The sequence below is a fragment of the Peromyscus leucopus genome, chromosome 1 (assembly GCF_004664715.2).
Source record: "Peromyscus leucopus breed LL Stock chromosome 1, UCI_PerLeu_2.1, whole genome shotgun sequence".
NCBI classification, from domain to species: Eukaryota; Metazoa; Chordata; class Mammalia; order Rodentia; family Cricetidae; genus Peromyscus; species Peromyscus leucopus.
The window spans coordinates 44,062,786-44,075,676 of record NC_051063.1 but is presented as its reverse complement, the minus strand read 5'-3'; the positions used below and the strand labels follow the sequence as shown (position 1 = coordinate 44,075,676).

The 12,891-nt window shown below is 39.3% G+C and overlaps 1 protein-coding gene across 3 annotated transcripts in view; it reads right to left on the bottom strand.

The window, feature by feature from the left end:
- Positions 1 to 12,891, bottom strand: part of Btaf1 (B-TFIID TATA-box binding protein associated factor 1) — a 92,123-nt gene that overhangs the window by 59,952 nt on the left and 19,280 nt on the right. For 2 of the 3 annotated variants that reach the window (XM_028882879.2, XM_037206505.1), the window contains exons 3-6: positions 10,942 to 11,056; positions 8,544 to 8,687; positions 3,431 to 3,594; positions 857 to 993 (exon numbers count right to left, since the gene is read on the bottom strand). In XM_028882879.2, the coding sequence (XP_028738712.1) occupies positions 857 to 993; positions 3,431 to 3,594; positions 8,544 to 8,687; positions 10,942 to 11,056 (560 nt within the window). Of the gene's footprint in view, positions 1 to 856; positions 994 to 3,426; positions 3,595 to 8,543; positions 8,688 to 10,941; positions 11,057 to 12,891 lie in introns of all 3 variants that reach the window. The other variant, XM_037206510.1, reaches the window with a different exon arrangement.

Below are 12,891 nucleotides of genomic sequence, written 5' to 3'. Positions count from 1 at the left end.
AACCTAGAGAAAACTAATATGCCAAGTAATACATGCTTATTTGTTGAAAGAATATGATTAAAACACACTGCATAGCACGCCTTTAATCCCAACACTCGGGAGGCAGAGGCAGGCGGATCTCTGTGAGTTCGAGGCCAGCCTGATCTACCAAGTGAGTTCCAGGAGAGGCGCAAAGCTACACAAGAGAAACCCTGTCTCGAAAAAAAAAAAAAAAAAAAAAAAAAAAATTAGCAAACATTTAAAAAATATACAGAAACTGACCACTGATTAAAAAGTATGCAGAACACTTGAGAAAAGTACAGTTTTATAACTTAAGCCTAGTCAACAAATCAACAAAACACAAACTACCTTTATACATCATTAAAAGAATTGAAAAAGGCAGGGGAGTGGTGGTGTATGCCTTTAATCCCAACACTCAGGAGTCAGAGGCAGGCGGATCTTTGTGAGTTTGAGGCCAGTCTGGTCTACAAAGAGGGTTCCAAGACAGCCAAGACAACAGATTTTTCTGCAATGTCATTCCCCAGTAACAGTAAATACTCTATCCTTAGTAAAAAAAATCCAAGTAGCCGGGCGGTGGTGGCGCACGCCTTTAATCCCAACACTCGGGAGGCAGAGGCAGGCGGATCTCTGTGAGTTCGAGGCCAGCCTGGGCTACCAAGTGAGTTCCAGGAAAACGCACAAAGCTAAACAAAGAAACCCTGTCTCAAAAAACCAAAAAAAAAAAAAAAAAAAAAAAAAAAAAAACAAAAAAACAAAAAAACCAAGCAGTACTATTCGGCTGAATAAAAATCATCACAGTGCTTCTCTGTAAATCAAGCACAATTACTGTTTCAAGTGAATAAACAAAGATTACTACCTCTTCTCATTTGTTTCCACTGCATCCCTGGATCTCTGTTTTGCAAATAACTTGGCCATTCTTTTAGCTTTGTTCTTCTGTCTATTACTCATTCCTGCTCGGAATTCTGAATCTATCAATTCAGCAGCCTGGAGAGTCTAAAAGAATAAAACAATGAGTTTAAACTGTCAGAAATTAAAATAAATTCCTATAGTTTCAATCTTAGAGATATAGGTATATAAATTTTAATATATAGAGATTAAACATTCTTTTTGATAATATTACATTATGCTGTATGGCTATATCATGATTTTACTCTCAACCCAAGTGTGCTGGAACACTTAAAATCCCAACACTTGGAAGGCTGAAGGAGGATCAGAAAGCCAGGGCTATCTAGTAAGACCTTGTCTCAAAAACAAAAATGGCACATCTTTAATCCCAGCAGAGGATATGAGTTCAAGGTCAGCCTGATCTACCTATAGAGTTCCAGGACAGCCAGGAACACACAGAAAGACCCTGTCTCAAAAAATAATTAAAACTTAAAAAAAAATATATTTCTTAATTATCTAATTCTCAATGGACTAAGTCTTGTTTCCTAACTTTTTTATACTACAGGTATGTCATAAATAAATAATCCTAGCAAAGAAAAGGTTTCTGAAGAGCTGAGACTTCAAAATAATCATAATACCATCAAAAGTTATGAAAATAAAATTCTTAAAAAAAAAAAGAAACCAATGCTTATCATGTTCAGAAGAAGAGGAGGAGGAAGAGGAAGAAGAATTTTAGTGACCGACTGGTACAGTATTCTATAATCAACTTAGCCACTAAGATGATCCTTTCATCTTAGCCACTTCCTTCTTTTGCTCTTTTTCTATTCACTGGAAACACTATAAAAACAGCATAATAAGCAAATATTAAGATGCTTGTCTACTCAGGAGGCTGATGCAAGAGGATAAATTGAGTTCAGGAATTTGGGCCTGAGCAACATAGTAAGAATTCCAGCCTTTTGGAGGCAGAGGCAGAAGTATCATAGGCAGGAAGAAGAGAGACATAGACAGTGACAGAAGATATACTGTGTTTATATAATAAAATTTATTTTAAAAATTCCTTTCTGAAGCCGGGCAGTGATGGTGCCCTCCTTTAATTAATCATAGCACTCAGGAGGCAGAGACAGCTGGATCTTTGTGAGTTTGAGGCCAGCCTGGTCTACAGAACGAATTCCGCGACAGCCAGGGCTACACAGAGAAACCCTGTCTCAGGGGAAAAGAAGAAAGAAAAAAAAAGAAAGAAAAGAAAAGAAATTCCTTTCTGTATCTGTTCTAAGAATTAACTGAAAATGTACACTTCACACCCAGTAAGGATTACTAGTATGGATGCTGTGCTGAGGTCTTGGAACCAAGAGCCATAGGTACTTGATAGTGTAGCTATAACAAGTAGATAGCAACAAAAACTTTAAGAAATTTCTCTTAAGGGGCCTCAACATGCAAGACCAACCTGTTAGGACCAAAGCCTCCCCAACAAGACAGGTCATGCCCTATAGCTCAGCTAGCCTAGAACTTATTATGTACCCCAAGCTGGCTTCTGCCTCCAGAGTCAAGGGATTGTAGACATGCATTCTGTACCTGACCAGAAGCAGGAAATATTAATGGAGCCAAAGGGCCCTAAAAGATTTTAGAGGATAGGAGAGTGAGTACTGAACCTCTTGAAACATGACATTTCACTTGTGTGGGAAACAGCCACAGCCTTTAGAACTTCAATAGACTGTGTCCAAAATAAAGTTAATGTGCATTGGGGGGAATGGAGAGAGGAGGTGCGCATGGGTCGGGATCAGTCAGGGATGAATATGATCAAAATATATTACATGAAATTCTAAAATAATTAATGAAAACACTTGTTTTTTAAAAGTTCATATGCGCTGGGCGGTGGTGGCGCACGCCTTTAATCCCAGCACTCGGGAGAATCTCTGTGAGTTCGAGGCCAGTCTGGGCTACCAAGTGAGTCCCAGGAAAGGCGCAAAGCTACACAGAGAAACCCTGTCTCGAAAAAAACCAAAAAAAGAAAAGAAAAGAAAATTGAAAGAATAAAAGGAGGAGGAGGAAGAGGAGAAGAAAAACTATGACCCAGCATAAAATGGACTGAGGCTGTCGTATCAGAGTGTCAGTGGAGTGCTGACTGTGTAAGCTTGGGCACTTGAGTTCACGTGAAGTCAGGCATGCCAGGAGGAGACTGGCCAGACAACTGAATGTTAAATGAGCTCCAGCTTCAATGGAGATGCTGTCTCTAAAACTATGATAACTCGTCAAGAAAGACACTAGATACTGACCTGACTTCTACACACATGAACACATACAAATGCACCTGGAAAAACTCATGCATACACCCACATGAACATATACATATACTACACACACAAATGTGTTTAATCTACATATACTGATATACTAAGCTATATTAAGTGGGGAACGGTCAATACGGGCTAAAATGGACACATACAGCACTTAGCACTATAGAAATTTCTTGGTTCAGTTACATAACAACATGAAGTAAACCCTTTGTGTTGTTACTTGCAATCAAATAACCCAATATTTTACCTACAGATTGTTTGTTTACAAGGGCTGCTGAAGTTGGGGTATAATCCAAATCTTCATCGTTGAAGAGCTCTTCAGTACTCATTCCAATTGCTTCTCCCATATTAAGTCCAAGTTTCTTCTGTAATAATTTCCGTTGACGTGCTATTCTCTCTTTAGGATCCACTTCACCTGTAAACATAAAAGAAATACATTTCCTCCAAATCAGTTAAGAAAGTCTTTACTATATGCAGATCAGACTCCCACATTAAAAAACACATACTGTCTAACATTTGCTTGGTTAATTGCAAGTGGCACCACATGTTTACAACCCCAGTACTCAGAAAGTTGAAGCAGCAATAGGGAGCCAGTCTACGCTATACAGTTAAGGTTAGTTTAGAAATGTCACAAGCAAAATATCAAATCCTTCAATGAAAAACAGTAAAAAAGAATTATACCAAAAAAGTGTCATCTCAAAAATAAAAACTGAGTGGACTGGAGAGATGGCTTCAGAGTTAAAAGCACTGGCTGCTCCTCCAGAGGACCTACATTTGATTCTTAGCACCTACAAGGCAGTTCGTAACTACTGGTTGTAAATGCAGTTCTAGGGGATGTGATGACCTCTCTTAGCCTTCTCAAGCACCAGCCACACACGTGGTGTATAGGCAAATTACCCATACACATATAAAATAAATTTTTTTATTTAATAAATAAAAGCCAGGGTTGGGGATTTAGCTCAGTGGTAGAGTGCTTGCCTAGCAAGCGCAAGGCCCTGGGTTCGATCCTCAGCTCAAAAAAACAAACACACCTTTAATCCCAGCACTTGGGAGGAGGCAGAGGCAAGAGGATCTCTGTGTCCTAGGCCAGCCTGGTCTACAGTAAGTTCTAGAACAGCCAAGACTACACACAGAGAAACCTTGTCTCAAAGCAACAACAACAACAACAACAAAAATCTTCTTAAAATAGAAGACTAATCAATCTTACATATAGCAAGAGCTTTAAAAAACTAGAACAAGCCGGGCGGTGGTGGCACACGCCTTTAATCCCAGCACTCGGGAGGCAGAGGCAGGCGGATCTCTGTGAGTTCGAGGCCAGCCTGGGCTACCAAGTGAGTTCCAGGAAAGGCGCAAAGCTACACAGAGAAACCCTGTCTCGAAAAACCAAAAAAAAAAAAAAAAAAAAAAAAAACTAGAACAATGCATATTGATAAACTCTTTGGAGTTTCTTTTTTCTTTTTTTAATTAAGAAAAATTTTTCATTCATTTTACACACCAACCAAAGATCCCCCTCTTCCCTCCTCCCGCCCCCTCAGCTTCCCCTGCCAACAAGGCAAGGCAGGCCTCCCATGGGGAGGCACATCCAGCAGAGGCAAGTCCAAGCCCTTCCCCCTGCCTCAAGGCTGCAGGAGGTGTGGAGAGAGTTTCTTAAATATGGCACACATGCACACACAACTCAAAAACACATAAATTGGACCTATCAAAATTATATGTTATGCTTCAAGGAACACCATCAAGAAAATTAAAACAGCCAGGTGGTGGTGTCCCATGCCTTTAATCCTAGCACTGGGAGGCAGAGGCAGGCGGATCTCTGTGAGTTCGATGCCAGCCTGGTCTACAGAGCAAGATCCAGGACAGCTAAGGCTACACAAAGAAACTGTCTCGAAGAAAAAGAGAGACAGACAGACAAACAGAGAGAAAGACAGAGATGGAGGGAGGGAGGGAGGAGGGGGAGGGGAAGATGGGGAAGAAAAGGGGGAAGAAGGGGAAGGGAAAGAAAAAGAAAAAGACACTTAAAACAAGGACTTGAATGTGAGACAGCTGTTTAGCTTGAACTGTTTGGGAGCCCTCAAGCAGGGGGATTGGGATTCATCCCTGGTGCATGGGCAGGCTTTTTAGAGCCCAGTGCCTAGGGTGTGACACGCAGCCTTGGTGCAGAGGGGAGGGGCTTGGACCTGCCTCAGCTGAGTGTACCAGGCTCTGTTGACTCCCCATGGGAGACCTTGCATTGGGGGAGGGGGGAATCTGTGGTTGGTATGTAAAGTGAATAGAAAATTTCTTAATAATAATAAAACAAACAAACAAACAAAAACAAGGACTTGACTCAGTGACAGAGCATTAGTAAACTATGTGGAAGGCCTTAGGTTTCATCTTCAGCTACACCATTAAAAAAGGAAAAAATATGGCCAAGAAAATAAAAAGGCAACCCACAGAATAAATAAATAAATGAAAATATGCAAGTAAGGCACTTGTATTTGGAACATGCAAAGAATGCTTCTAAGTCATAATAAAGGACAAATTTTAAAATGAGCAAAGATCCTGGACAGGCATTTCTACAAACCTCTCTAAAGAAGAGATAAAAATGGACAACAAACACATAAAAAGATGAAAGACATTCAATATCACTAGTCAGCTGAAAAGCACAAATGAAAACCAGAGCTAGCATTCATATTGACTAGTGTGGCTAGCATCAAAAGTTAGATAATAAAGTGTTGGCAAGGCTATGGAGAATTTCGAATTCTCGTACACTGATGATAGAATATAAAATGGAAGAGCCACTTTCTGTTTTGTTTTGTTTTTCGAGACAGGGTTTCTCCGTGTAGTTTTGGTGCCTGTCCTGGATCTGGCTCTGTAGACCAGGCTGGCCTTGAACTCATAGATTTCCGCCTGGCGCTGCCTCCCGAACGCTCAGATTAAAGGCGTATGCCACCACCGCCTGGAGCGGAGCCACTTTTTAAAAACTGGTAGTTTCTCTAACAGTAAAACATAGCTATTGTGACCCAGCATTCCACTCCTAGGAGAAATGAAAACATGTGTTCATACAAAAACTTATAGCCAGGTGGTTGGTGGCACACACCTTTAATCCCAGCACTCGGGAGGCAGAGCCAGGCGTATCTCAGTGAGTTCGAGCCCAGCCTGGTCTACAGAGCAAGATCCAGGATAGACACCAAAACCACACAGAGAAACCCTGTCTCGAAAAACAAAAAAACAACAAAAAAAACCCTCAAAAACAACTTATAAATGATTTATAGTAACTTATTCTTTTCAATTTTTTTTAATTTTTATTATGTGTATGTAAGGGGAAATATTGTGCACAGAGCAGAGGTACTGGAACCCCTGGAGCTGGAGTTATAGGCAGTTTGACCACCTTACATGTGGGCTCAGAACCAAACACGGATCCTCTGCAAGAGCAGTACATTTTAACCAGTGAGCCATATTCCCAGCCCTGACAAAAGCTTATACTTAATAGCCAGAAAGTGGAAACAACTCAAAGGAGGAAAGGATAAATAAAATATGATGTCCGCAAAATGGAATATCATTTAGCCATAAAATATGACTCTCTCATATCCTTAAAATGACTACTACCAAAAAATTGAAAATGGAGGCTGGAGAGAGCACTATCAAGCCTCCAGAACCCGGGCCTGATAGCACACACCTATAACCCCAGTGATGAGAATGGGAGACAGGGGACTCACTGGCCACTCAGCCCAGCCACATCAGTGAGTTCCAGGAAAAACTGAGACCTTGTCTCAAAAACCGGTATAAACGTGAAGTTGACTTCTGACCTCAGGCACACGTGTGCACATACACCCACAAACATTCAAACCAAAGGGGCAAAGGAAAGAAAAGACTGGAGTATAACTCACTGGCAGATCTTGCCGTACCAATTATGCCTTAAGTTCAGTCCCTAGCATGCCAAAAAAGAAAGTTCTGGCTAGAGCATGAAAGAATTAAATTAAATCCCTGTTTACTGTTGGTGGGAATATGAAATGATGCAGGTGCTACAGAAAACTTAAGAGAACTACCACATGATCAGCAACTCACTTCATTGTAAATATGCAAAAGAATCAAAGCAGAAGGCTGCCACACTGGGCAAGTTAATGAAGGTGCTTGCTGGATCCGATTCCCTTTTCCGGCATGCAGGAATACATGCAGGCAGAGCACTTACACACAAATAAAGGTGCTTGCCATCAAACCTGATAACTTGAGTTCAATCCCTAGAACTCACACAGTGGAGAGCAAGAACTGAATACTTCCTCTGACCTCTACGTGAGCACCATGGCACACATGCCCTCACCCTACACACACACACACACACACACACACACACACACACACACACAAATAAATAAATAAATAGCCAAAAGAAAGAAATCAAATTCACAGACCATAACCAAAATCATACTGATAATCATCCATCATTTAAAAAAAAAATCTCAGCCGGGCAGTGGTGGCGCACGCCTTTAATCCCAGCACTCAGGAGGCAGAGCCAGGCGGATCTCTGTGAGTTCGAGGCCAGCCTGGGCTACCAAGTGAGTTCCAGGAAAGGTGCAAAGCTACACAGAGAAACCCTGTCTCGAAAAAACCAAAAAAAAAAAAAAAAAAAAAAAAAAAAAAAAAAAAAAAAATCTCATTGTGTTACTTTGTCTAGCCTAGAACTCACTATGTAGACCAGGCTGGCTTGGAACTCAAGAGATTCACTTGCCTCTGATAGGATTAAAGGTATGTGATACCATACCCTGCCCCCTATTTTAAGGTAAGAGACAACCTATTTACAGAAATCTATTAAAAACATCAGAGGTTTTCCTACCCAAGGCCACGATCTTGAATAGGAAAACATTTATTTGCCTGTGACCACCCCTTTTTGGGTTTTTTGCTTTTTTGAGGCAGGGTTTCCCTATGTTGCAGTCTAACCCCAAATTCCTAGACTCAAATGATTCTGTTTCAACCTCCCAAGGAGCTGGCACTCTGAGGTATGAGCCGCTGCACTCAAGGTATTTATTTATCTAATATATTCTGTTACCTTAAAGATAATGAGCTAGTTACCTAGCCAAGGTTTGATTTTAATTTTAATTTCAGTTTTTTACTTTGCACATAGGCACAAGATCCAACACTACTCAAAACATAAGATAATACAACAATAAAATAACCTTCAAATTCCCAGAATTGTAAAAACACTGCCACATTCTGTATTGGTTCTGATTATTCCAGCTTTAGAGCAAGCATTGTTGGTTACTTTGTCTACTCCCCCATACATAAAAACTTCAGTCAATTTACATTTTATGATTCCTTATATATTAAACAGCACACCATATAAGTCAATTTGAAAGCAAAGTTTCAGACTTCTCCAGGACTATTACTAACCTGGTTTTTCATCTTGGACTTCAAATTCTGCACCAGCAGACCCCAAAAGTGATGCACCATGCTGTAACAATCTGCATATATCAAATCTGTCAAAATTTAATCGATCTGTAGTAGATGAATCTTCCATAGAACTTTCTGTAGGTTCTAGATGAAGTTTAAAAATATTAATTTGACCATATAGTCAAAAGTGCAGAATGAAAGAACATAGCATAGCATTACTTGCAGTATTGGGTAAGATTTAAGAAAAGCAAAGATAGGAAAATCACTGTGATTTATCTACAATCACTCCTTAATTATCTGTGAATCAATTATTAACTTGGTGACTCCCCTTCTACAAACCATCAGAATGGTAAGTGGGTATGTGTTTCCAACAGTGAAAGCATGTTATATGAAGAAATACATCTCTGTGTTGGCATATATGTTAAATATCATACTTTAATTTACTGTTTAAGGGTTTAAATCCTCCAGAGTTACAGTATGAGTTTATTATACTGCTAAACCAGAAGGCAAACATGCACACGATGAATTGATAAGTAACAAACACTGTCTCTCCCTACGTCAGAGGAATAGCTAGGACACAAACAACTACTCACTCAGCAGGACTTACTTTCCATACTCTAATTGTAGCCTCAACAAACTATTGAAATTATACATCCATTTGAGACCCAAACATATCTTCAAAGTGTTCTATGTTCTTTCCAAAAAAGATCAGCTATAAATGCTAAACTATAACTGCTTATTAACACAACAGTTAACATGGCATTTTCAGTCATTTACTGTGAATGAAAGTATAACTGCTTCAACTTTAAAAACAAACAAACAAACAAAAAACCTCATGAACGTTTTCTAATAATGATAACCAGTCTAAATTTTAATGCTGGTATATTCAATAAAATAAGCTGCACTTATAAGATAACCAGGGATAAAGAGCTAGAAATGAGAAGGTTCTGGTTTTAGATTTGATAAAAGGGAAATTAACACAAAAATTCAAAATAACACATCAGAAAACAAGAGCAAAAATTTTAAGAAAGATAAGATTTATGCCAAAAGACTAAAATGAATCTAGTTGCTCCTTACTGAATTCTCACTTAGGGAACATTTATTTTATCTTATGAAGTACTGCACAATGCTAGAATTAAAAAAAAAATAAACTCGCTGGGCGGTGGTGGCGCACGCCTTTAATCCCAGCACTCAGGAGGTAGAGCCAGGTGGCTCTCTGTGAGTTCGAGGCCAGCCTGGTCTATAGAGCAAGCTCCAGGATAGGGTTCAAAACTACACAGAAAACCCCTATCTCAAAAAACAAACAAACAAAAAAAAAAAACAAAAAAACAAAAAAAAAAACTCAACCAGCCATCAGGAAGCAGAGGCAGCCTGGTCTACAAAGTGAGTTCCAGCACAGCCAGGGCTGTTACACATAGAATCCTGTCTCAAAAAACAAATGAACAAAACACTCCTGAAAACTAAATTTGTAACTCTATCCTTTGACAGAATTCATACCACTACATAACTGATACTGTGTGGCCAAATTATAAAACACAAAATTTAGATAAAATAATACATAATAAAAGTTCACTTAAGCTGCTGGGGAAGTGGTGGCATATGCCTTTAGTTCCTGCACTCAGCATGCAGAGGCAGGCAGATCTCTGAGTTCGAGGCCAGTCGGGTCTACAGAGTGAGTTCCAGGACAGCAAGGGCTATACAGAAAAATCCTGACTCAAAAAACCAAAAATAAAATCACTTAATTAAATCATATGCCTTATACTGTCTCAAAGGCATATGGTTTACTTTAAATTATCAGTATAAGCAATCATAAAATAAGTACTACAATCTTTTCCCTCTATAAAACATTCAAAAAGAACAACAACAAAAACACTAATTTGGGAGAGCAGTACAGCTCAGTAGTAGAATTCTTGCCTATCATCCACAAGGCCCTGGGTTCAACCCTCAACACCACAAAATCAAAACAAACAAGACGACAAAACCCCTACACACAGGGAGGACATGACTAAAGAGTTAGCTTGCCAAATATCCATACATAAATTATGCTGAAGTTTAGAAAATATCACACTGTATGATTTTTCCAAACAACAATGAAAAATTAATTGTTTTAGATATTTACACCATATTCATCCCTTGGAGGGAATTAATAAATTTAGTACCCTACAGGATTAAATATTTTTAGAAATACAATGAAAATATTGTTTATCCAGCAGCTTCTTTTTTTAAGATTAGTGGCAACACTCATCTTATTCAATATTCTTCCCTAGCAAAGCTGAACCTGAAAATGTAAAAATTAAGCCTTTAAATCAAAATTGAAATTGTTACACTACATACTTTTCACTGTAATTAATTCTACAGTTATGTTTTATTTCAAACTACTTTTCCCCATTAAAGGCACCTTGTTTGGTTCTTGGCACTGGATTCCACTCGGGCACATTTTTCACTATAGCTTCAACAGCTTGTCCTGCAGCAATTCGGGTATCCCAATTTGCACTCCTTAAGTATATTAATACCTTAAAATTATAAAATAAAATAATTACATATCAAAGCAAAAGTTTGTTCCAAGTAATCAGAAAAATGTTAATTTGTTATTAATTTATAATCTGGGATCCTTCAAATACATATAAAACATTTAGAATTATTAAGCTAATTCATGAAGTTTGATTATTCATAGAAAGTATTACTACCCCCCCCCTTAACAATTATTTTGTGTGCATGTGTGGAGGTCAGAGGACAACTTGCAGAAATTGGCTCTCTCCTTCCACTAGCAGGGTTCCCGTAACTGTACTCGGGTACAGTACTCAGGCTTGGCAGCATCCTCCTTTACACACTCAAGCCATTTCTCTTGCCTTCACTACCACCTTAAAAAGAAGAAGAGGAGCCAAGGGTGATGGCGCACACCTTTAATCTCAGCACTCAGGAGGCAGACACAGCAGGCAGATTTCTGTGAGTATGAGGTCAGCCTGGTCTACAAAGCAAGTTCCAGGACAGCTAGAGGTGTTACACAGAGACACTCTGTCTCAAAAAACAAAACAAACAAACAAACAAACAAACAAACAAACAAACCAAAAACAAAAAAAAAACCAAGGGGGGTAGGGGGAATAACATATTTAAAGGTATTTTAAACATAGCCATTTAACACACTGAAAAACAAATTTGAGCTGTCAAGATAGCTCAGTTAATAAGTAAGCTCCTAGCCAGGCAAGCATGAAGACCTAATTCAATAATCCCTAGAACCCAAGTAATGAACCAGGAATGGTGGCTAGCATTTACAATCCCAGCACTGAGAAAGAGAGAAAAGTAGATTCCTAGGACTTAACTGACCAGCCAACCTAGATCTCCCTGTTGAATGGTCTCCAAGCCTATGAGATTCTATCTCAAAGCATCCCCCACATGGATTATGGTTCCTGAGGGACAAAAGTCATGACTAACCTCTGATGTACACAGGGCACCCCCCATAGCCCATGGGCACTCTCTCTCTCATGCACATGCACACACATGTATACACACACACACACAGTGCCAAGTACATACCTTACTTATTCTCACTGCTTAGCAATTGAGAGGCTGAGGTAGAACTGCCCCATGTCTTAGGCTACACAGTGAGTTCCAGACCACCCTGAGCTACAGAATAAGACTGACTGGCTGACTGGCTGGCTGGCTGGCTGGCTGAGTGTCTGTCTGCACCTCCCCCCCCCCTCACACACACACACACACACACACACCTGGCATGGTGGCACACTCCTTTAATCCCAGCACTCAGGAGACAGAGGCATTTGGACCTCTTTGAGTTCAAGGCCTTGTCTACAGAGCAAGTCCCAGGACAGCCAGACTTGTTAAAGAGAAAAAAAAAAAAAAAAAAAGAAAGAAAGAAAGAAAAGAAAAGAAACAGAATAAATAAAAAAACCCACCAATAAAAAATGTACATAAATTTTTGTGGCAGTATTTTTTACAACATAAATGTCCCTTGACTGATGAGCAGACAAGATGTAGCACACTGTCTAAGTACTGTCCATTCATATCCACAGAACTATCATTTTGCAATAAAGGAAAATGAAGTAATAAAACACACTACAACATGAACACATTATTTTACTTAAAACATGTCATAAAAGATCACATACAGCACAATTTGTTTTGCCCCAAATATTCAAACAGACAAATCTACAAAGTTAGTTTAATGGCTCCTAGAGCTGAGTATGTGACTAAATACTGATGCAACTGCTAAAAGGGATATGGTAAGGAAACCATATCCTATGGTGATAAAAACCATTTTAAAATTAGACTGATAGCTGGGCAGCTGTGACACACACCTTTAATCCCAGCACTCGGGAGGCAGAAGCAAGTG